The 24,791-nt window shown below is 43.6% G+C and overlaps 2 protein-coding genes across 3 annotated transcripts; both read left to right on the top strand.

Annotated features, from left to right (window-relative positions):
• The first annotated feature begins 204 nt into the window (after window positions 1-204).
• Window positions 205-14,656, top strand: LOC118402196 (protein phosphatase 1 regulatory subunit 7). Of its 2 annotated transcripts, none has more exons than XM_035800206.1 (10): window positions 205-343; window positions 1,106-1,201; window positions 3,998-4,053; window positions 4,146-4,211; window positions 4,380-4,510; window positions 6,040-6,202; window positions 9,782-9,898; window positions 10,096-10,200; window positions 12,362-12,448; window positions 12,605-14,656. In XM_035800206.1, exons 1-10 carry the CDS (start codon window positions 241-243, stop codon window positions 12,779-12,781), a joined length of 1,101 nt encoding a protein of 366 aa, XP_035656099.1. In that variant the 5' UTR covers window positions 205-240; the 3' UTR covers window positions 12,782-14,656. The 2 variants fall into 2 exon arrangements, with proteins under 2 accessions (XP_035656099.1, XP_035656100.1); XM_035800207.2 differs by lacking the exon at window positions 205-343 and adding an exon at window positions 787-902.
• Window positions 14,657-14,928: 272 nt separating this feature from the next.
• On the top strand, window positions 14,929-23,839 carry LOC118402195 (UBX domain-containing protein 7-like). The gene is made up of 11 exons (XM_035800205.2): window positions 14,929-15,086; window positions 16,099-16,255; window positions 16,445-16,512; window positions 16,642-16,707; window positions 16,846-16,958; window positions 17,160-17,306; window positions 18,748-18,838; window positions 18,933-19,066; window positions 19,227-19,764; window positions 20,071-20,150; window positions 21,689-23,839. Exons 1-11 carry the CDS (start codon window positions 14,987-14,989, stop codon window positions 21,848-21,850), a joined length of 1,656 nt encoding a protein of 551 aa, XP_035656098.1. The 5' UTR covers window positions 14,929-14,986; the 3' UTR covers window positions 21,851-23,839.
• The last annotated feature ends 952 nt before the right edge of the window (window positions 23,840-24,791 follow it).

The following is a 24,791-nucleotide window of genomic DNA, read 5'->3' as shown; positions in this document are numbered from 1 at the left end:
AGGGCTATGTGTGTCCTCTTGTGCAGGAATATGTGTGATTGGCACCATCCTGTGGTCAAAAAGTGCAATTAAACTGCTCTTTGTGATAGTGTCGCAGTTCTTATATTTTCCAGTTTAAACATGTATGTTTTGTCTATATTTTCGGGATTCAAATGTGATCTTGAATATCGCTAACAAACGGATAAATGGTCTATTGTGGTCAGTGACGCACCCCTTTTGAAGGCAGAGCCCGCATCAAACATGCAGCCTCCTGATTGGCTGAGGAGATTGTCAATTAAAAAGGGAGAGTTATCGGAAACAAATATGGCTACCCTGTCTGTTGGAGAGCCTCAAGAGATGGAAGGTGAGTGACAATTTAAAATATTGCATCACAAATAGGATTTCATGAGGGTGGTTAAATATATATTTAACTATTTATTATTGAACCCCCCCCCCCCCTGCAGGGGATGTTATTTTGTGCTACTTTGCCCTTCCCTCCGTGGACATGCTATCTAGCTAATGTTGTTAGTCACCAGTGGCAGTAGCTAGCTATTTCATTCAATAAGTTGTTTACGTTCGCTAGCATTTATCTAGCTACTAGTACTAACTAACGTGGTTTTTCTGTACCTAGGTAAATGTCATCCTCCTATGTTTTTTGTAGTTAGCTAACATTAGCTATATAACAAATAATGACCGACTCATCCACTTAAAGCAAGTTAGCCTAGCAACTGAGTGTAGTTGAAATGGGAACATCTCATGGTGATTGGTCTTTCAAGCTACTCCAGCTAGCTGGTTGGTCGGCCCTTGCTGGCCAGTCAGCAAGCGTGGAAATGTTGCTTTCAATATTGTCGGATTCTTCCAACATCTAATTCAAACTGTCAGACGGATACATACGAAAATAACCATACTAGCTACTGTATATAGTTAAGTATAAATACGTTTCTACTTCTACTGATCAGCTTGCAGTAGTTTGCAGACAGCCATCCATAGAAAAGCGGGTCCGATCATGTGAGCCTGCTACATGGGCGCTTTAGTTGTCATGACTCATCCATGGCTTCAACTGTGATAATGTTCAAACTACATTGAACTGACCCAGGCTGTTCCTTCCCATCTGTTCTGTGTGCAGTGGACCGGAAGGGAGAGTCAGAGGAGTCCGGAGATGATGAGACCAGGAGGAAGAGCATCAACGGGGAGGTAGACCTGAACCAGCCTCCTGCCACAGGTGGGGCCTACCTGTACATGTCAAGGAGGCAGCTTCAATGTCCTAATTTAAAACTTAACTGAGAACCTAGCTATTAATGTTTGATCACTTAATTTGCATAAAGTCTCTTTTGCATTAGTAGGTAATGTATTGATGTATTGTGACTTTTTTTCTACTTGTTGATGAATCAATACTGTTTTTGTTTGCTACCTTATGTGAATTTAATGTGGGAAACGCGCTCTGCAAATTAAATATTGTGTTATGCAAGTATACAGGGTAAGGTTATACACAAGTAAAGTGTCAAGTCATGCTCAGTTGGCACAAACTGAACAAAAAATATTTTGATTTGAATCTGACTGAAAGCAGGAAGCACCAGTGACTAGATCAATAAAAAAGTGGTCAGAAGAAGCAGATTCTAAGCTACAGGACTGTTTTGCTAGCACAGACTGGAATATGTTCTGGGATTCCTCCAATGGCATTGAGGAGTACACCATATCAGTCATTGGCTTCATCAATAAGTGCATCGACGACATCGTCCCCACAGTGGCCGTACGTACATAGCCCAACCAGAAGACATGGACTAGAGCTGCCGCTTTCAAGGAGCGGGACTCTAACCCATTGTGTTATTGACTGTACGTTTGTTTATTCCATGTGTAACTCTGTTTGTGTCGCTTTGCTTTATCTTAGCCAGGTCACAGTTGTAAATGAGAACTTGTTCTCAACTGGCCTACCTGGTTAAATAAAGGTGAAATAAAATAAATACCCGGAAGTTAATAGGAAATCCTGCTATGCCTTCAGACAAACCATCAAACAGGCAAAGCATCAATACAGGACTACTAAACCGGCTCTGACGCTCGTCGGATGTGGCAGGGTTTGCAAACCATTACATACTACAAAGGGAAGCACAGCCGAGAGCTGCCCAGTGACACGAGCATACCAGACAAGCTAAACTATTTTTAAAACATTTTCTCACCTTTATTTAACTAGGTAGGCCAGTTGAGAACAACTGCGACCTGCCCAAGATTAACTTCTATGCTCGCTTCGAGGCAAATAACACTGAAACATGCATAAGAGCCCCATCTGTTCCAGACGACTGTGCGATCACACTCCGCAGCCGAGTAAGACCTTTAAACAGGTCAACATTCACGAGGCCGCAGGGCCAGGCGGATTACCAGGACGTGTACTCCAAGCATGCGCAGACCAACTGGCAAGTTCAACTTCTCTCTGTCTGAGTCTGTAATACCAACATGTTTAAAGCAGACCACCATAGTGCCTGTGCCCAAGAACACTAAGGTAACCTGCCTAAATGACTACTGACCCGTAGCACTCACGTCTGTAGCCATGAAGTGCTTTGAAAGGCTGGTCATGGCTCACATCAACACCATTATCCCAGAAACCCTGGACCCACTCCAATTTGTATACCATCAACAGATCCACAGATGATGCAATCTCTATTGCACTCCACACTGCCCTTTCCTATCTGGACAAAAGGAACAACTGTGAGAATGCTATTCATTGACTACAGCTCAGTGTTCAACACTAGTGCCGTCAAAGCTCATCAATAAGCGAAGGACCCTGGGACTAAACACCTCCCTATGCAACTGGATCCTGGACTTCCTGACGGGCGTCCCCCAGGTGGTAAGGGTAGGTAACACATCCTGCCACGCGATCCTCAACACAGGGGCCCATCAGGTGTGTGTTTTGTCCCCTCCTGTACTCCCTGTTCACTCATGACCGCACGACTCCAACACCATTCAATTTGCAGATGACACAACAGTTGGAGGCCCAAACAACGACGAGACGCCCTATCGGGAGGAGGTCAGAGACCTGGCCTCAATATGATCAAGACAAAGGTGATTGTGGACTACTGGAAAAAAAAAGGACCGAACACGCCCCCATTCTCATCGACAGGGCTGTATTGGGGCAGGTTGAGAGCTTCAAGTTCCTTCCTTTGTGTCCACTTCACCAACAAACTAACATGGTCCAAGCACACCAAGACAGTCATCAAGAGGGCACGACAGCACCTCTTCCCCCTCAGGAGACTGAAAAGATTTGGCATGGGTCCTCAGATTCTCAAAAGGTTCTACAGCTACACCATCGAGAACATCCTGACTGGTTGCATCACTGCCTAGTATGGCAACTGCTCGGCCTCCGACCACAAGGCACTACAGAGGGCAGTGCGTACGGCCCAATACGTCACTGGGGCCAAGCTTCTTGCCATCCAGGATCTCTAAACCAGGCGGTGTCGGAGGAAGGCCCTAAAAATTGTCAGACTCCGGCCACCCTAGTCGTCATAGACTGTTCTCTCTGCTACCGCATGGCAGCGGTACCGGAGCGCAAAGTCTCGGTCCAAGATGCTTCTAAACAGCTTCTACTCTCAAGCCATAAGTCTGCTGAACACCTAATCAAATGGCTACTCAGACTTTTTGCATTGCTCCCCCCTTTACACCGCTTCTACTCTGTTGCATCTATACATAGTCACTTCAATAACTCTACCCACATGTACATACTACCTCAACTAACCGGTGCCAACGCACATTGACTCTGTACTGGTACCCCCTGTATATGGACTCGCTATTGTTTTACTGCTGCACTTTAATTAGTTGTTACTTTCATCCTGATCTTATCTGTATTGTTTTTTTAAACTACAAAGTTGGTTGGGGGCTTGTAAGTAAACTGTTGTATTAGGCGCATATGACGAATACAATTTGATTTGAGAAAATGTTGTACTGTTGTAGCTAGTACATGCTACTCTAGTTAGGCCTAGATGCTGTGTTACAAATCACTTCTTGAAATGTATTTTCTCTTTGTACACAGTTAAAGAGGAGTCTCCCGTTGATATGGATACCATAACCTTGGACCCAGAGGAAGAGGTGATGGAGGGATGGGAATTAGTGTTGCCATAACAATTATGAATGGTGTTCCAATTTAGTTCTCTGCCTAACACACCTACCTCTCTTCACAGGATGTTGATCTCGTCCACTGTAGGATTGGGAAGATTGAGGGATTGGAGGTGTTGAGGAAGGCTAAGGTCAGTAGGTTGACTACTGTCAGTCCTTCACCCATACAGTATGATTTCTAAAAACATCATATAGCTATTTATAGAAAACATAGATTACAATCACCCTCGGGTAAAGGAGACTGTCTGCACAAACCGAATGACTAGATTAACTAATGCTGAATGTTTGCGTGTCTCCAGACGCTCTCTCTAAGGCAGAACCTGATCAAAAACATTGAGAACCTGGAGACGTTAGTGACTCTGAAGGAGCTGGATCTCTACGACAACCAAATCCGCAAACTTGAGAACCTGCAGACCCTCACAGAACTGGAGTGAGTCTGACCCATATAGTACCAGTCAAAAGTGTGTGGACACACCTACTCATTCCAGGGTTTTTCTTTATTTTTACTATTTTCTACGTTGTAGAATAATACTGAAGAAATCAAAATGGCCACCCTTTGCCTTGATGACAGCTTTGCACCCTCTTGGCATTTTCTCAATCAGCTTAATGAACTAGTCACCTTGGAATGCATTTCAATGAACAGTTCCTTGTTAATTTGTCGAATTTCTGTCCTTAATGCGTTTGAGCCAATCGGTTGTGTTGTGACATGGTAGGGGGGGGTATACAGAAGATGGTTCTATTTGGTAAAATACCAAGTCTATATTATGCCAAGAACGGCTCAAATAAGCAAAGAGAAAGGACAGTACATCATTACTTTAAGACATGGTCATTCAATCTTGAAAATTGAAAGAACTTTGACATTTTCTTCAGTTGCAGTTGCAAAAACCATCAAGCGCTATGATGGACTGCCACAGGAAAGGAAGACTCAGAGTTACCTCTGCTGCAGAGGATAAGTTCCTCAGAAATTGAAGCCCAAAGAAATGCTTCATAGTTCAAGTAACAGACAGACTGCGTGAATCAGGCCTTCGTAGTCCAATTGCTGCAAAGAAACCACTACTAAAGGACACCAATAAGAAGAGACTTGCTTGAGCCAAGAAACATGAGCAATGGACATTAGACCAGTGGAAATCTGTCCTTTGGTCTGATGAGTCCAAATTTGAGATTTTTGGTTCCAACCCCCATGTGAACGGATGATCTTGTGTGGTTCCCACCGTGAAACGTCGAGGAGGTGTGATGGTGTGGGGTGATCTTTGTGGAGACACTGTCTGAGATTTATTTAGAATTCAAAGCACACTTAACCAGCATGGCTACCACAGCATTCTGCAGCGATACGTCATCCCATTTGGTTTGCGCTTACACTCCAGGGTGTGTAAGGACTATTTGACCAAAAAGGACAGTGATGGAGTGCTGCATAAGTTGACCTGACCTCAACCCAATTGAGATGGTTTGGGATGAGTTGGACTGCAGAGTGAAGGAAAATCAGCCAACAAGTGCTCAGCATATGTGGGAACTCCTTCAAGATAGTTGGAAAAGCATCCCTCATGAAGCTGGTTGAGAGAATACAAAGAGTGTTTTAAAGCTGTCATCAAGGCAAAGGGTGGCTACTTTGAAGAATCTCAAATATATTCTGATTTGTTTAACACTTGTTAGGTTACTACATGATTCAATATGTGTTATTTCTTAGTTCTGGTGTCTTCACTATTATTCTACAATGTAGGTTTGTCCAAATTTGACTGGGTACTGTACATAAATGCATGCATACACACCAGTGTTTACCTTCCCATCAGCTGACCTTGCGGTTGCCTTGATGACCAGCTTTTACTAACCATTAAGTGTCCTCTCCTCAGTTACACTGACAGAACTGAATTAACTTTGTTACTCCATGTGCTATTTTGCACAAAATGTTTCCTCTCAGTAAATTTGAATTAAACCTGAATGTATTTTGACTCTGCTCTCCAGCCAGCTGGACGTGTCCTTCAATCTTCTGAGGAAGGTGGAGGGTCTGGAGCGTCTGACGGGGCTGAAGAAGCTATTCCTGCTGCACAACAAGATCAGCCACATCGCCAATTTGGACCATCTCACCAGCCTGGAGATGCTGGAGCTGGGCTCTAACCGCATCCGGGTGAGACGGAGGCCAAGGGTCAGGGGTTACAGGGAATGTGCGACCAATTACATATGCTTAGACTTTGTATGCAGAGATGCAAACTCCTTGCTTTTTGGCGATATTTGCAGTTTTGAAGAAAAAAATACTGTTTGTCTCTGTCATATCAAAATCATTGACTAAGCACAGAATGCATCTCTGTGTTCTACAAATATAATATCAAATACAGTGTGATGTCATATCACAATGAGTGCCTCATCCAATAATCATGTGACAGCTGTGATCTTCCCGCCGCATCCGCTACCAGCCATTACTCACCTGCTTCTCTCTGTCCATTCTTTCTGCAACTGTAACTAGGCCACTCAGAAACATTCAATTTTGGTCATTCAGTGTATATTTGGCCTTGTATTTTAGGTTGTCCTGCTGAAAGGTGAACTCATCTCCCAGTGTCTGTTTGAAAGCAGACTGAAGTTTGCCTGTGCTTAGCCCTATTGTTTATTTTATCATAAACTCCCTAGTCCTTGCCAATGACGAGCATACCCATAACATAATGCAGCCACCACCATGCTTCAAAATATATATTAAAATCTATATTTTTATTTGATTTAACTAGGCAAGTCCGTTAAGAACTAATTGTTATTTACAATGACGGCCTAGGAACAGTGGGTTAACTGCCTTGTTCAGGGGCAGAAGGACAGATTTTTACCTTGTCAGCTCGGGGATTCGATCTAGCAAACTTTTGGTTACTGGCCCAACGCTCTAACCACTAGGCTACCTGCCACCCCAAAACAATTGACAGCGGTGGGATTGAATATGAAGCGTGGTACTCAGTGATGTGTTGTGGATTTGCCCCAAACATAGCGCTTTGTATTCAGGACATAAAGTTAATTTTTTGGCCACATTTTTTGCAGTTTTACTTTAGTGCCTTATTGCAAACAGAATGCAAGTTTTTTAAATGTTTTATTCTGCTTCATTCTTTTTACTCTGTCAATTTGGTTAGTATTGTGGAGTAAGTACAATGTTGTTGATCTGTCCTTCATTTTTCTCTTATCAAAGCCATTAAACTCTGTAACTGTTTTAAAGTGACCATTGGCCTCATGGTGAAATCCCTGAGCGGTTTCCTTCCTCTCCTGCAACTGAGTTAGGAAGGACACTTGTATCTTTGTAGTGACTGGGTGTATTGATACACCATCCAAAGTGTAATGAATAACTTCAACATGCTGAACGGGACGTTCAATGTGTGCAATGTTGTGAGTCATTGGAAAACCTCCCTGGTCTTTGGTTGAATTTCACTGCTCGACTGAGGGACCTTAAAATTATCTGTATGTGTGGGGTACAGGGATGAGGTAGTCCAGTCAAATCATGTAAAACACTTACTGCACACAGTCCATGCTACTTATTACGTGACTAATTAACGTGACTATTAATTACACTTCGGATGACATCCTTCCTAACTCAGTTGCCGGAACGGAAGGAAACCGCTCAGGGATTTCACCATGAGGCCAAAACAGAGTTTAATGGCTGTGATAGGACAAAACTGATGATGGTTCAACAACACTGTAGTTACTCCACATTACTAACCTAAATAAGTAAAAAGAATGAAGCCTGTACAGAATAAAAATATTCTAAAACATGCATCCTTTTTACAGTAAGGCACTGAACTGCAAGAAATGTGGCAAAGAAATTAACTTCATGTCCTGAATACAAAGCGTAATGTTTGGGGTAAATCCCTTAGCTCCACTCTTAATGTTCAATCGTGGTGGCTGCATCATGTTATGGGTATGCATGTCATCGGCAAGGATTGGGGAGTGTTTTATGATAAAAAGCAATGGAATAGAGCTAAGCAGGCAAAATCCTAGAGGAAAACCTTAGTTCAGTCTGCTTTCCAACAGACACTGGGTGATTAATTCACCTTTTCAGCAGGACAATAGCCTGTTTTTATTCGGTACAGCACCTTGTTCACGAAAATTGATTGCTCCTATAGTCACGTGGCCATGGCTTGCAATCGAACGTTAGAATTGGCAAAACGAATGACCTAAGCGACTTTGAACGTGGTATGATCATCGGTGCCAGGCCCGCTGGATCCGGTATCTCAAACGGCCGCCCTCCTGGGTTTTTCATGCACGACAATGTCGAGGGTTTGCCGAGAATAGTGCAACGCAAACATTCAGTCAGCGGCGGTCCTGTGGGCAAACACAGCTCAACAGTGGTGTGTAGAACGGCATCTCGGCTTGCACAACTTGTTGAACCTTGTCATGGATGGGCTGTTACGACCACTCCGGGTTCAACTCCTGTCAGCTAAAAACAAGAAGAAGCGGCTCCAGTGGGCGCGCGATCACCAACACTGGACAATTTGAGTGGAAAAACATCTCCTGGTCCGACAAATCCCGGTTTGTTTTGCGACATGCGAGAGTCAAGTTTTGGCGTAAGCAGCATGAGTCCATGGACACATCCTGCCTGTTGTCAACGGTACAGGCTCGTGGCTGTGGTGAATTTGTGTGTGGAATGTTTTCCTGGCACAAGTTAAGTCCCTTGATACTAATTGAGCAATGATTTGAACGCCGTGTCCCGACGTATTCCGGGCTGATCTGGCGGCAAAGGGTCCGACACAGTACTAAATGGGTGTACCTAATAAATTGGAGTTGCTTCCCAAACCAACATTGAATGTTCCTGAGTGGCCTAGTTAAAATGTTGACTTAAACCGGCTTAAATCTATGGCAAGACTTCAACAACCAACTTGACAGATCTTGAAGAATTGTAAAAATAATAATCTGCAAATATTGTACAATGCAGGTGTGCAAAGCTTTCAGACTTACCCAGAAAGACTCGCAGCTGTAATCGCTGCCCAATGTGATTCCATGTATTGACTCAGGGTTGAATACTTATCTAATCAAGATATTTGGATTTTTCATTCCACTTTTATTTTAAATTTATAAATATTTCACTTTGACAAGAGTATTTTGTAGATAATTTAATCCTACTTTGTTAAATTACAATGTGGAAAAATCTCTAGGGGGGTCACTTATTAAATCCCCTTCCATCAGTGTAGACGAAGGGGAGGAGATGGGTTGAAGAAGGATTTTTTAAGCCTTGTGACAATTGAGACATTAATTGTTTGTGTACAATTCGGAGGGTGAATGGGCAAGACCACAAGAGATAGGTGCCTTTGAATGGGCTATGGTAGTAGGTGCCCTGCGCACCAGTTTGTGTCTAGATCTGCAATGCTGTTGGGTTTCTCACTCTCAACAGTTTGCCGTGTGTATCAAGAATGGTCCAACACCTAAAGGACATTCAGCCAACTTGACACAATTGTGGGAAGCATTTGGAGTCATGTGCCAGCGTCCCTGTGGGACACTTTCGACACCTTGTAGAGTCCAAACCCAGATGAATTGAGGCTGTTCTGAGGTGGTGTGCAGCTCAATATTAGGAAGGTGTTAATGTTTTTTACACTTATGCTCTGCTTACTCCAAGTCTACACGTCTCTCAATTGGCAGCCACTTGGAACAGAAAGAGTCCTTGGAACAGAAAGAGTCATTGTTGCCGCAAAGACTTGATTGATCTAATGTGTGTCTGTGTGTGTTGCTTTTTGCGTGTTTCCAGGTAATTGAGAATTTGGACTCTCTGTCCTCCTTGACGAGTCTGTTTCTGGGCACCAACAAGATCACGCAGTTTCAGCATCTGGAGGGCCTACACAATCTGACAGTCCTTAGCATCCAGGTACACACACACACACACACACAGTGGCTTAATAGTGTCTGCCACTTCCTCAGTCTTCAGTTTTGTGTTCAGTGGGACAACGAGTCATAGACTGCAGCATTTCTAACACGCAAATGCTTGTGTTTAGTGACCCTATTCAGTATTCAGCGGTACAATATTGAAGACAAGTGGATGTTGTGTTGTCGTCTTTCCTCCAGAGTAACCGCATCACCAAGATGGAGGGTCTGCAGGGTCTGGTCAACCTGAAGGAGCTCTACCTGAGTCACAATGGCATCGAGGTCATAGAGGGCCTGGAGAACAACGTGAGTCAACTGCAACCTGCACAACTGTAGGGCCATGCACGTTGCCATGGCGACCAATAAAATTAGAGCAGGAATGTAATATTTATGGATCCCTAATGAAGTAATGTGGTGGGAGTCTGCTAGATGACTTGATGTAAATGTTTAGCGGCTTCACTGCATGTAGATTATACAATGTATTTAAAAAAAATGTTTTATCTAAAAAATAATAATGTGCGATTTACATGGGGGTGTCTAAGGCACTGCGTCTCAGTGCTTGAGGCGTCATTATAGACACCCTGGTTTGAATCCAGGCTGAATCGCAAATGGCCGTGATTGTGCGCCGCCCTATGGGGACACCCAATTGGCCCAGCGCTGTCTGTTTGGCCGTTTGTAGGCGTCATTGTAAATAAGAATGTGTTCTTTACACACTTGCCTAGTTAAAGAAAAATAAATGAACATGTTGAAGTCGGAAGTTTACATACATTTAGGTTGGAGTCATTAAAATTTGTTTTAACCACTCCATGCGTTTCTTGTTAACAAACTAGTTTTGTCAAGTCGGTTAGGACATCTACTTTGTGCATGACACGTCATTTTTACAACAATTGTCTACAGACAGATTATTTCATTTATAATGCACTGTATAACAATTCCAGTGGGTCAGTAGTTAACATAAACCAAGTTGACTATCTTTAAACAGCTTGGAAAATTCCAGAAAATGTCATGGCTTTAGAAGCTTCTGATAGGCTAATTGACATAATTTGATTCCATTGGAGGTGTACCTGTGGATGTATTTCAAGACCTACCTTCAAACTCAGTGCCTCTTTGCTTGACATCATGTGAAAATCTAAAGAAATCAGCCAAGACCTCAGAAAAATATGGTAGACCTCCACAAGTCTGGTTCATCCTTGGGAGCAATTTCCAAATGCCTGAAGGTACCACATTCATCTGTACAAACAATAGTACGCAAGTATAAACACCATGGGACCACGCAGCCGTCATACCACTCAGGAAGGAGATGCGATCTGTCTCCTAGAGATGAAGGTACTTGGTGCGAAAAGTGCAAATCAATCCCAGAACAAGAGCAAAGAACCTTGTGAAAATGCTGGAGGGAACAGGTACAAAAGTGTAAAACGAGTCCAATATCGACATAACCTGAAATGCCACTCAGCAAGGAAGAAGCCACTGCTCCAAAACCACCATTTAAAAAAAGCCAGACTACGGTTTGCAACTGCGCATGGGGACAAAGATCGTACTTTTTGGAGAAATGTCCTCTGGTCTGATGAAACGAAAATAGAACTGTTTGGCCATAATGACCATCGTTATGTTTGGAGGAAAAAGGGGGAGGCTTACAAGCTGAAAAACACCATCCCAACCATGAAGCACAGGGGTTTCAGCATCATGTTGTGTGGGTGCTTTGCTGCAGGAGGGACTGGTGCACTTCACAAAATAAATGGCAACATGAGGAAGGAAAATGTTGTGGATATGTTGAAGCAACATCTCAAGACATCAGTCAGGAAGTTAAACTTTGGTCGCAAATGGGTCTTCCAAATGGACAATAACCCCAAGCATACTTCCAAAGTTGTGGCAAACTGGCTTAAGGACAACAAGGTCAAGGTATTGGAGTGGCCATCACAAAGCCCTGACCTCAATCCCATATATTTTTGGGGGGTAGAACTGAAAAGGTGTGTGCGAGCAAGGAGGCCTACAAACCTGACTCCGTTACACCAGCTCTGTCAGGAGGAATGGGTCAAAATTCACCCAACTTATTGTGGGAAGCTTGTGAAAGGCTACCCAAAACATTTGACCCAAGTTAAACAATTTAAAGGCAATGCTACCAAATAGTAATTGAGTGTATGTATAAACTTCTGACCCACTGGGAATGTGATGAAATAAATAAAAGCTAAAATAACTCATTCTCTCTACCATTATTCTGACATTTCACATTCTTAAAATAAAGTGGTGATCCTAACTGACCTAAGACAGGGAATTTTTACTAGGATTTAATGTCAGGAATTGTGAAAAACGGAGTTTACATACACCTTAGACAAATACATTTAAACTTCCGGCTTCAACTGTAGTTATTGTAAAATTATGACTTAACATGTCTGCACACTAGTTTAATAGCAACTATTTGAAAATATTTAAAGTGGTGACTCAATTTATGCTGTTTGTCCACATACAGAAAAAGCTGACAACTCTGGACATCGCAGCCAACCGGGTGAAGAAAATTGAAAACATCAGCCATTTAACAGACCTACAGGAATTCTGGGTAAGAGGGAAGGAGATTGAAAGGAGGGCTGTAGCATGGATGAGTCATTTTTTAATGTAGATCACTGTCCGTTGTTTGAGAAATAGATATGTCCAAGGCTGCAGATAAAGAAGTTAAGCCATATATGAAATCTCTAACAACCCTCCCCCCTCCCAGATGAATGATAATCAGATAGAGAACTGGTCAGATCTGGATGAGCTGAAGAGCTCCAAGGCCCTGGAGACGGTGTACCTGGAGAGGAACCCCTTACAGAAGGACCCCCAATACCGCAGGAAGATCATGCTGGCGCTGCCCACCGTACGCCAGATCGATGCCACATTCATCCGCTTCTAACCGGCCCACGCCCGCCGTGCCACATCTCGTACCCCCACCTCAGTGTCCCCCACCTCCCACTCACGGTCCTTCCCCTGCCACTGCAAAATGGATCTCCGCTCACTGCACTAATTCACCACAGACACATACTGATACACACAGACAAGGGTTCCCTTTGTATAACATGTCTACTTAAATACACACATTCTGACCATCACTTTTCTCCTTAACGTCTCACACACAAACACGTGCACGCACGCATGTACACACTCACTCACACTCATCACCTGACCGATGCTATTGTGTGACCGCTTATTAATTTATTCCCAGAATTGGACTGGAAATGGGCTGGTAGGAGTGGGGGCTGCAGGGATGTCAAAAAGACCCCATCTTTCCCCACTGTCCTCCCTCCCTCTTTTCTCCTTCTCTCCTCCCTTTCCCTTTTGCATGTGGAGTAGGGAATGATTGCCCTGCCTGATTGGCCTTTGTCTGGATGATAAAAAAAAAGAAGGCAGGCTGTTTTCTCTTTGTTATTGAAATTGCACTGCACTTGGCAGAGAGGGGGGTGAGTGTTTTTTTAGGAAGGTCTACTACACTCAACAGATATCAAAGTCTTATTTTTTTTTATATTAAAGAATTTAAAATGATCAAATGTGTTTTAAAAAATAAAAATAACGTGGCTGTATGATACTTGGTTTGCCATAGGGATATTTAGAGCATCACAATGTTGGACTGCTTGCATACTGCAAGCTGCATTACAGACACTGCCTCGTGCACGTGGTATCTTGTTCAAAGTGAAGGCTTGAACTTAATTCACACCCTGTCACATCAAAGAAGTGCACTCTTTGTGCTCTATCTGAAACTGGTCTGTCTCAGGCCAATAAGGCAAATGTTCTGAATGCATTGTCACCCGAAGGAACAGACCAGGGTTTTTTCCCATTGATTTCTTATAAAACATATTTGTTTTGAATGGTAATCCTTCGGTAAACATCCCCAGGAGATCGTCTGCTTTTGATTGTAAATAATCTAATTCTCTTAGACTGACTCAACATCCTAATTCAAATTAATCTGCAGTCTGAGCTGTAAATCCATATGTCAATCTTGCTGCTGTGAAATGCAACTAACGTTCAGTGATGGTGGTATTCAGCGCGTCTTTCTTTTCAGGCCATGACCCTCAAATGTTTTAAGATAATGTAAAGACAAATATGACAATCTGTTATGATATTTCTAAGTCAATAGCCCATGCATATACATGTATGGAGTCACCTACAGTTGAACACTTACAGGGAAAGTTTAACATAAGTGAACCGTGTTTGTGAACAGAAATGGGCTCCTATGACCTATTAACCTGATCAGTGGAGTGTGTCTGAGTTAAGGTATGTGGAAGGGAAAGAGTGTTTGTGGTGTAAACCACTTTTAACCACATTGCTCAGGACCTTACTATTGCCAATCAATGGACCAACGGGCTCAGAATTTGCCCCTAACCACAGATCTAGGACCAGTTAACCCTTCTGTATGTACCCCCAATCAGATTTGAACTTTAATAGTGTAATGACCCCCCTATCAGTGGTTAGGGGAAAATGTATATTCCCACCTGCAGAGTGAAAGGTGACTCATACAACTGGGGCTTAATCAAGAGGGTGCAACATTTTAGAATGTTACAGATAAAAATGCAATGTATAGAATTTCAACTATTGACTCCCTTTGCCAGACAAGTTGGCAGTTCTATACATGACTTTTGTATCTGCCCCACTAGTCCCAGTCCCTCAGATGGGTTCATAAAACAATGCCACACAACTCACTTGTATTTTTTGCCTTGTTTTTAGTCAAGCTTGGTAGACTGTTCTTGAACTGAATGTATAATAAAAGACTAAATAATAAAGTTACTTAAATTTACATGTCTCCCCCCACAAATGCTTACACCACTAAACTGACATTAGTAAAGAGATTGAAAGCTACTATTGCATGCACTGTATAAATTAGATTACATGTATTGACTAAAACTGCTGTACCATTGTGAATACTGTGAAGAGAAGATAACTGTTTCACTTGAAAGGATACCCTTGTATGGGCTATTGAGCTGTGGTAGGTGCGGCCTGCTACTCAGCCAACGTAGTCAAACCAGAGATAGGGTAATGAAATACATTACCCACAATCCAACACAAGTCTGTGTGACGCAGCCATCCAGGCAAAGCTCGCGAGTACAGAACGGCAGTACGCACGCGCATGATTTGTGTTGTTGTTGGTGGCGGTAAGATGGCGGCGCTCGGGGACGCATCAACTCCGGGGGTGAATGGGTTAATACAACAGTTCACATCTATTACAGGTAAAATGTGTTACCTTTTATTGTTACAATGTAACATTTTCATGACTTAGCTTCCGAAAACAATCATGTCGCCCCAGCATCACAGAACGCTGCGCAGGAAAATCAGACGGGGCATCAGTGCTTACTTACTGCCCCCTCTTGTCACACAAGGGGAAAAAATAACTGGAGATAGCTACGACCGTCAAGTGTGTGGTCACCGGAATGGAACATGTAACTTTTAACCATAAAATTACCCCCAGGAAAGACTACTTAGAATTGTCTTGGGATGATGTCTGACACAAAATGGCTTTCTAGAGTTTCCCCAAAAGTCATTTTGAGTATCTAGAGGTGCAATAACTCGCCTTATTTCCTCTAATCTCTGTGGAATGGACGTTGGGTGCAACATTTTCCTCTTGTCGAGCTAACCTAGCCTAGGCTCCACCTTACAATGGCTGAAACATCTCCCGCCTGTCATGTTCAAGCGATCGGAACGGAAGCACCACACCAGCCTCCCTCTGCTAACGTTACTGTTACACAAAGTTTGCATTAAAATTGTAATTTAACGATGCTACGTTTAATGTTATATATATGTAGATGGCAATTTGGCCGAATCATCCCATTTTTTGTGTGATCGTATCATGTTCTGTCGAGAAGACATGAAAAGTGAAACAGACATGCGCAGTAAACATGACAAACTCTAACCATCTATATATGCAGACATTTTTGCATGCAAGTTTAGATTGCTTGTAAATTGCACATGTCACACAGTTCTTGATTACCATGCATGGAGATCAAACGTATACATAGTGAAAGTGCCATTATCCTTCTGCCAGTGCGTTCAGCTCAAACAAGAACCGCGCATGCGCATCACTCCGTTTTTTAAAAAGCTTGATCCTAGTTGGTGTACAGATCTCGTGAAACATTTAATAACATGGATTATGTCAACCAATTAAGAAATGATTCAATGCAACAAAATATATTTCAGATGTAATACGGGTGTGTGCCATCCATGCTATTTGTTACATTTCCCCAGGTGCCACAGAGAGTGTGGGGAAGCATATGCTAGAAGCATGCAACAACAATCTAGAAATGGCAGTGACCATGTTCCTGGACGGAGGGGGGATCGCAGAGGAGCCCAGCACCAGCTCCAGTTCAGCAGGGGCATCCAGCAGCAAAGCTCCCCCCGCAGAGTAAGTCAATGGCCCGTTCCACCACATCAACAACTGCAGGGTCATAAGAGATGGGGCCTGTAATGAAACAAACCCAAACTTCGAGAGATCGCCAATCCTGGTCTTGTTGTTTTTCATTTAAAGCACGTTCATGAGAAAAAGATCTGCGCTCCTGGAATTAAAGTTGAATATTGTCTGTCTGTTTTGCAGTGACGAAGTGCGGGCGCCCATCCCTCAGAAGCAGGACATACTGGTTGAGCCAGAGCCTATGTTTGGAGGTACAGTACTGCAGAGCAACCCCATAATTTAGCCTACCTCACTACAACTTGAAGCTCCCTCTGTCTCCCCCTCTCTGTCTCAGTCCATCTAACAGTCTCTCACTCTCTCTACATCTATCACTCTCGCAGCGCCAAAGCGACGAAGACCTGCCCGCTCCATATTTGACGGTTTTAGGGACTTCCAAACAGAAACCAGTAAGTTGCCCACATGTGTATGTGTTTGCATATCAAATAGTGCCACCCAGCCTTCAGGCATCTGGCAAAGCACTACTTGTGTTGTGATCTTGGTCAGGTTGTGGTATATACGCTAAAGGCTTCTCTGCCCTCTTTAAGTCCGCCAGGAGCAGGAGCTGAGGAACGGTAGTGCGGCGGACAAAAAACTCAGCACCCTGGCGGATCTGTTCCGGCCCCCCGTCGAGCTCATGCACAAAGGCAGCTTTGAGACGGTGAGGATCCCTCTCCCCCTGGACACCCAAGCTCCCTTGACCCGGAGGACTGTCAGTCGACCCTCATCCAAACCATTCTTAGCTGAAAGGATTGAATAGGCCTCTAAGCAATATGGTAACAATTCCACCTAGCCTGCCAGAGGGCAAGGTGGAGCTATTACCATATTGCTTAATAGCTATCTGGCTCCTTTCTCTCTCTAGGCGAAGGACTGTGGTCAGCTGGAGAACAAGTGGCTGATGATCAACATCCAGAATGTGCAGGACTTTGCCTGCCAGTGTCTCAACAGAGACGTGTGGAGCAACGACGCGGTCCGGACCATCATCAGGGAGCACTTCATATTCTGGCAGGTACGAATGTACACTCACACATGAAATGTCACCTTCCCATTCAGAAATAAATACTTTGTTTCAGTAGCTAGGTTTCCATCCAGTTTGCAGCAGATATTCATGCAAATATTATCAAATTTGCATAAAACATTTTTCCCACCAGAGATGTTTTATATCAGACTTTTTGAGGATAAAAGGTTGTGCGTGATGATATAGTTCACATTAAAAAAAAACGTATATTCCCATGTACCGAATGAAAATTTCAAGTTAAATGGGTTTCAGCTCATTTTCAACTCTACTGATGGTTTTGTCATGAAAACTGTTTTATAGCAAATGTGCCCAATCTGGTCTTGGTACATGTGCTCTGGCCAACAGCTCACAGTTACTGTGTGGGTAGTCTACTTACATTATGTGATTATTATGGACAAGAGCAATATTATTTGTAGTTGTAAAACGGCAGCCAAGCATCGATCATCACCAGACTAAGACCCTCTATATTTATTGGAAATGAGCGTCAAGCTTTTTACCGAGCACTTTCACCACCTTGAAGTTCATTATGACTTATCTGTAGCCTAACAAACTGCATGCTTATTAGGACCACACAACATATCTTGGCGTGACTCCCAAGTTTACTTGGATATGAAGGCTATTATATAAATATCTGCGCATAAAGTAGTTTCCACCGCCATTTATCTCATCATTTTATTTTACAGACACAAAAAGATTCCACCATGTCGAACGAACATTTTGTCTGTCGGGCATTTATAAAATTGTACCGCCATTTCATGTTTCCATCAGCCCGGTTGTGATTTTTTTATTCATGTGTCCGGTAATTAATCTGCATGAAATGGTCGGATGGAAATGTGGTTACTGTGACAATTTTTCTCCTTGTTATAAAATCAAATCAAAGTTTATTTGTCACGTGCGCCGAATACAGCCTTACAGTGAAATGCTTACTTACAGGCTCTAACCAATAGTGCAAAAAAGGTATTAGGTGAACAATAGGTAGGTAAAGAAATAAAACAACAGTAAAAAGACAGGCTATATACAGTAGCAAGGCTACATACAGACACCGGTTAGTCAGGCTGATTGAGGTAGTATGTACATGTAGATATGGTCAAAGTGGCATATATGATGAACAGATAGTAGCAGTAGCGTAAAAGAGGGGTTGGTGGGTGGTGGGAAACAATGCAGATAGCCCGGTTAGCCAATGTGCGGGAGCGCTGGTTGGTCGGCCCAATTGAGGTAGTATGAACATGAATTTATGGTGGTCTGCTTGAAACATGTTGGTATTACAGACTCAATCAGGGACATGTTGAAAATGTCAGTGAAGACACCTGCCAGTTGGTCTGTCATGCATACACAGTACATACGCTGTCACTTCCACACACACACACACACACTGTGTGCCATAGAGGCGTGTTGAGGGGAGCTGACCTGCTGTGTGTGTTTGCGTTGACAGGTTTACCACGACAGTGAAGAGGGACAGAGGTATATCCAGTTCTACAAGCTCAACAAGTTTCCCTATATCTCCATTTTGGACCCCCGGACTGGTGAGGCCTGCTCTGGGTTTCTGAGTGCTTGATCAGTTACTAACACTAAAAAGGTTTTGGAAAGTCTTACTGACAATGTTTGACCTTTCTGCAGGTCAGAAGATGGTGGAGTGGAACCAGTTGGACGTGGCTTCGTTTCTTGAACAGGTGACGGGCTTCCTGACGGAACATGGCCAGCTAGACGGCCCGGCATCCAGCCACCCGCCACCTGCCAAACGCGCCCGCTCTGTGAGTCACCTCCTACTCTCTTTTTTCAGCTTTCTCTTTGTGTTTTCTTAAATAAGATCCATATTGCTAATTCCAGTCACATTGTAACTCTTTCTCTCTTCACCACTTCTATCTCTCTTTCACACCTCTGTTTGATTTATTCTCCCCATCTCTCTCTCAGGAGAGTCTGATAGATGCCAGTGAGGACAGCCAGTTGGAGGCAGCCATCCGAGCCTCTCTCCAGGAGACCCATTATGAGTCGTCCTCCGCCCCCGACCTCCCTGACTCCCCCCACTCTGCAGATGCAGACTCGGATGGAGACTCCGAAGCAGAACCCTTCTCTGACAGCGAGGGCCTAATCTCTGTTGACGGCTCAGACAACGAGACAACAGAACCCCGGGAGGGCAGCTCCTACTCCATGGGCGGACACACCCCTCCAGGACCAGCCCCTCCCACTTCTGCAGCCGCAGCCCCCCAGCCCCCGCCACGACCGGACAGTCCCCCTGCCCGTCACAGGAAGTCCCCCCACAAAGAGAACAGCCACAGGAAAGAGGAGAGCAAAAAGAACCACTTGGAGCCTCCGGCGGCCACCCCTGCCCGCTCCCAAGCCGACCCAGACTCAGAGCATCGTTCTGGGGAGAACCATCGCACCTCAGCTGGCCAAAGCTCCAGATCTGTTAAGACGGAAACTTCCGACCTCGACTGCCTTGATGACAATGGTATTAAAACTACTGTGTTATTGCGCATCATGTTTAAGTGTGTGGCTGTGACTGTTACTCTGAGATTGTAGTCTAGCAGGTAGCCTAGCAGTTAAGAGCATTGGGCCAGTAACAAAAGGTTGCTGGTTCGACTAGGTGAAAAATCAGTCAATGGGCCCTTGAGCAAAACACCTAACCCTAATTGCTCCTGTAAATCGCTCTGGATAAGAGCCTTTGCTAAATGACCAAATGTAAATTGTGTGGATCTACGACTATGTCTTCCTCCATCTCTACCCTGACTGCATTCTTCCTGTATTGTATCGTCAGGTCCCAAGGCCAGACTGATGCTGCGCTATCCAGATGGCCAGAGAGAGCAGATTGCCCTATCGTTCAAGGCTAAGCTTATGGTGAGACTGGACTCTTGTGTTAGGTCTTCGGTTCAATTCATGAGCTGAATTAAGTCCACGTAGAACGTCCTGGTTAGTTTTCAGTTCAATAATTGATTTTCAATTAATCCTGAGTTGAAATGCAACTGACCCAAACTCCCTGGGACATTAACATATAGGACATTATAAAGGATCTTCCATGCCTATAACTACTGTGGCAACAAAAAGTATGTGAACCCTGTGGAATTACCTGGACTTCTGCATAAATTGGTCATACAATTTGATCTGATCTTCATCTAAGTCACAACAATAGACATGCACAGTTTGCTTGAACTAATAACACAAATGTATTGTATTCAATATAGACAAAAAAAATGAGAAATTTCAGCACTGTTGCTACTCTCCCTAGGAGTGGACGACCTGCAAAGATGACTGCAAGAGCACAGCGCAGAATGCTCAATGAAGTTAAGAAGAATCCCAGAGTGTCAGCTAAAGACTTACAGAAATCTCTGGAACATGTTAACATCTCTGTTGACGAGTCTACGATAGGTAAAACACTAAATAAGAATGGTGTTCATGGGAGGACAACACGGAAGAAGCCACTGCTGTCCCCAAAAAATATTGCTGCATGTTTCAAGTTCGCAAAAGAGCACCTGGATGTTCCACAGCGCTACTGGCAAAATATTCTGTAGACAGATGGAACTACAGTTGAGCTGTTTGGAAGGAACACACAACACTACATGTGGAGAAAATAAGGCACAGCACACCACCATCAAAACCTCATCCCAACTGTAAAGTATGGTGGAGGGAGCATCATGGTTTGAAGCTGCTTTGCTGCCTCAGGGCCTGGACAGCTTGCTATCATGGACAGAAAAATACATTCCCAAGTTTATCAAGACATTTTGCAGAAGAATGGAAGGCTATCTGTCGGCCAATTGAAGCTCAACAGAGGTTGGGTGATGCAACAAGACAACAACCCAAAACACAGAAGTAAATCAACAGAATGGCTTCAATAGAAGAAAATACGACTTCTGGAGTGGCCCGGTCAGAGTCCTGACCTCAACCCGATTGAGATGCTGTGGCATGACCTCAAGAGAGCGGTTCACACCAGACATCCCAAGAATATTGCTGAACTGAAACAGTTTTGTAAAGAGGAATGGTCCAAAATTCCTTCTGACCCGTTGTGCAGGTCTGATCCGCAACTACAGAAAACATCTGGTTGAGGTTATTGCGGCCAAAGGAGGGTCAACCAGTTATTAATTCCAAGAGTTCATATACTTTTTCCACCCTGCACTGTGAATGTTTACTCAGTATGTTCAATAAAGACATGAAAAGGTATAATTGTTTGTGTTATTAGTTTAAGCAGACTGTGTTTGTCTATTGTTGTGACTTAGATGAAGATCAGATAACATTTTATGACCAATTTATGCAGAAATCCAGGTAATTCTAAGGGGTTCACATCCTTTTTCTTGCCACTGTAGTTATCAAGCCGTTATTTAGGAAGCTGTTACCATGACTTGTTACTTACCTTCTTCCTCTGTGTCCTCCACCCCATCCAGGCTCTGGTGAGACACGTCCAGTCGAAGGGTTACCCCAATGAACGCTTCGAGCTCGTCACAAACTTCCCCCGGCGGAAGCTGGCCCACTTGGACTATGACATCACACTGCAGGAGGCGGGGCTATGTCCACAAGAGACTGTATTTGTGCAGGAGAGGAACTAAGCCCCTGTCTTTTCTATCTCTTCAGGCCACACCCATATCACCAATTCCCCAGGAGGACGTTACAGACTGCAACCTTTTTGTTCTTTTGGAACAGTGGATGGACTCCATTATCCATCATTCAATTGGGACGAAGCTGCTGGCTGTGTACTTTGTTAGAGGGCATTTTGTTCATCGTCAATTACCGAAGGCATTCTATTCTGATTTTAGTTTTATTCTGAGGTAATAAACCAATCGGAGTAGAATACATTAGAGATACAGTTAGAAATAAGCTGAGGGCCCGGATAATGATCAGAGCTGGCATCAGAGTTAGCAGACATCCCCTGAGTTGTTAATACTTATTTTTTTGAGTCATGGACACCTACAGCCAGGTAAAGGAGGGGCTTGAACTCTGACCCTGAGCGCCGATGGGTCCCAAATTTGCTCTTCTCCGCGTTGTTTGAGCGAGGAGCTTTTGCAGTAGTGACCGTGAGAAAGGGGGTGACTTTGAATATGGGAATCAATGAGGGGGGGTGGGGGATTTTTGGGGAGGGGGTGAGGTGTCCTTAACTGTCAACCTGCACTGTACAGGGATGGTGTAGCGATTGACATGTAGTCTAGTTTTTTTTCTTATTTCATTCATTTTTTTATATGCTGCCCCATTTCCAAGAAAAGATGCTGATGCTTAAATATAATCATCAAAACAATGGGAACTTTGGCTTGTTTGTTCTATTCAATTTCTACCATGTTGTGTATCTGCAATCTGTCTAAATTGTGACCACGAGCTCAGAAGTATAGTTTTGGTGATGATGCATTGAAAATCGCCACAAAGAACCCCAAAATGACCCCTAGAATCTACAATATCACTCAGGTATTTCTTGGTACCCCCGCCCCAATGACCTGAATGATCTTGTGTAAACAATGGGATGTGGTATTATCACTCTTTCTTGCCCAGAGCTGTTAATTGTTGGTCCTGGAGGGCCAAAACACTTCTGCTTTTCATCCTCTCCTTCTAATCAGAGACTAATTCAGACCTGGGACACCAGAGTGGTATACTTAAGCAATAAGGCACCTCGGGGGTTTGTGATATATGGCAATATACCACGGCTAAGAGTTGTTCTCTGTCTGACACAACGCTGTGTGCCAGGACACAGCCCTTAGCCGTGGTATATTGGCCATATACCACATATCCCCGAGGTGCCTTATTGGTATTATAAACTGGTTACCAACGTGATTAGAGCAGTAAAAATACATGTTTTGTCATACTCGTTGTATATGTCTGATATTCCACTGCTGTCAGCCAGTCAGCATTCAGGGCTCAAACCACCCAGTTTATAGTACAAAGCAAGCTAGATCTACTCAGGCTTTTTAAAAGCTAGCCAGCTTCAGTTTGCTTCACATTCAAGCTCAGGCTTTATCCGTACTGCGAAGGTGGATATTTCTCGTCAGCCTCGCACGTGGATAGTCGAACGCTGAACTCTTCATTGAGACAATGTTGAAACATCGATCCATCGGCGAGTCAGTGCCACATTTTACATTTTGTGGCGCAATGAAAGAAAAGTCATCTTGTGAATTCAGCAGGTTATGGTGTGAAATAGGCTTTTAGAAGTGACGTCTTTATTTTATGGACATCTTTGGTGTGCTTATCAATGCACGAGCACCTTTTCCCCACTCCAATCGCTCCTTCTATCTGTGGAACAGCTTGTTGCATTGTGGCCATAGACATATAATCCATAGAAGGGTTTTTGAACCTCTAACCCTGCCAGTTTGACTGTTAAACTCATGGGTACACTAGCAATGGCTGCCAGTCTTGACTTGAATGGGTACTGCCATCCTATGGATTTTATGTCTATGGTTAGTTGTGGCTTTGGCAAATTTTTGAATCCAATCGGGCAGAAAAACGTACAGTTTGGAAACCAAATGCTGTCATTACTAAATGTGTAATGTGATAGATATTTTAATATTACATTTTTTTTTTAACACAACATTTGATTAATAAAATATTTAATCAGTTGTCTTTCTCAAAAGAAAGGGATGATGACACAATATTTGCGCGAGGGAGGGTATCTAATTTCATTGGTACTCAAGTTATGGCTCAGACACTAAGGATCGATTGAGTTAGCCTGCCCCAGAAAAGGTTGGTTCTAAAAGGTTTGTTGCCTTTGAAATTTACCTGGCTAAAACGTGAGCCGCTTTCCTGGTATCGGTTATCCCGAGTTGAACTTAGAATTGACCAAAGTTATCTGGCTAACTCCTCTAACCTGATTCATAGTATAGGACTCAGTTGCACTCACCTATCTACCAGGTAGTATGATCTAGCCCAGCGGATGGTTAGCGAGGGGGAGCTGTTACAACAACTAATATCTATGTAGTCTAGTCAGATATTAGAGGGAGAGATAACAAGTAGTTTGGGATTGGGACCATGTACAATATTGCTAATCTAACTTTGACCCCTATTCATAGTTTGAATTTGTCTGTCACAGGGTTCCTCAACTTTGCAGTAAGCTAAGAATCTTAACAGTGGGGGAGATATCAATCTGTTGAGTTATGATCTGAGTCAGTAGTTCAACATGGGGTCTTGTTGCATACGACTGTCATGAATAAATGTTGGCGTATTTGTATGGTGATTTCTAGATTCCCATAACCAATGAATCCATTTAATTTCATCCAAATCGTCTGGAGCTTCATGAAATGGGTTTCCATGGCAGAGCAGCCGCCGACAACATAAGATCACCATACGCAATGCCAAGCGTCGGCTGGAGTGGTGTAAAGCTTTCCGCCATTGGACTCAAGCAGCGAAAACTCATTCTCTGGAGTGATGCATCACACTTCTCCATCTGGCAGTCTGACGGACTAATCTGGGTTTGGCGGATGCCAGGAGAACGCTACCTGCCCCAATACATAGTGCCAACTGTAAAGTTTGGTGGATGGAGAATAATGGTCTGGGGCTGTTTTCATGGTTCAG

The sequence above is a fragment of the Oncorhynchus keta genome, chromosome 23 (genome assembly GCF_023373465.1).
Source record: "Oncorhynchus keta strain PuntledgeMale-10-30-2019 chromosome 23, Oket_V2, whole genome shotgun sequence".
Classification (NCBI taxonomy): domain Eukaryota; kingdom Metazoa; phylum Chordata; class Actinopteri; order Salmoniformes; family Salmonidae; genus Oncorhynchus; species Oncorhynchus keta.
This window is presented reverse-complemented; position numbering and strand designations above follow the sequence as displayed.

What these genes read in the sequence shown, in the direction of transcription:
- LOC118402195 (XM_035800205.2), top strand. Translation starts at nt 14,987, where the DNA reads ATGATTTGTGTTGTTGTTGGTGGCGGTAAGATGGCGGCGCTCGGGGAC. An exon ending in ACAGTTCACATCTATTACAG is followed by an intron (nt 15,087 to 16,098) that starts GTAAAATGTGTT and finishes ACATTTCCCCAG; the next exon opens with GTGCCACAGAGAGTGTGGGG. An exon ending in GGACTTCCAAACAGAAACCA is followed by an intron (nt 16,708 to 16,845) that starts GTAAGTTGCCCA and finishes GCCCTCTTTAAG; the next exon opens with TCCGCCAGGAGCAGGAGCTG.
- LOC118402196 (XM_035800206.1), top strand. Translation starts at nt 241, where the DNA reads ATGCAGCCTCCTGATTGGCTGAGGAGATTGTCAATTAAAAAGGGAGAG. An exon ending in AGAGCCTCAAGAGATGGAAG is followed by an intron (nt 344 to 1,105) that starts GTGAGTGACAAT and finishes TTCTGTGTGCAG; the next exon opens with TGGACCGGAAGGGAGAGTCA. An exon ending in GAACCAGCCTCCTGCCACAG is followed by an intron (nt 1,202 to 3,997) that starts GTGGGGCCTACC and finishes CTTTGTACACAG; the next exon opens with TTAAAGAGGAGTCTCCCGTT.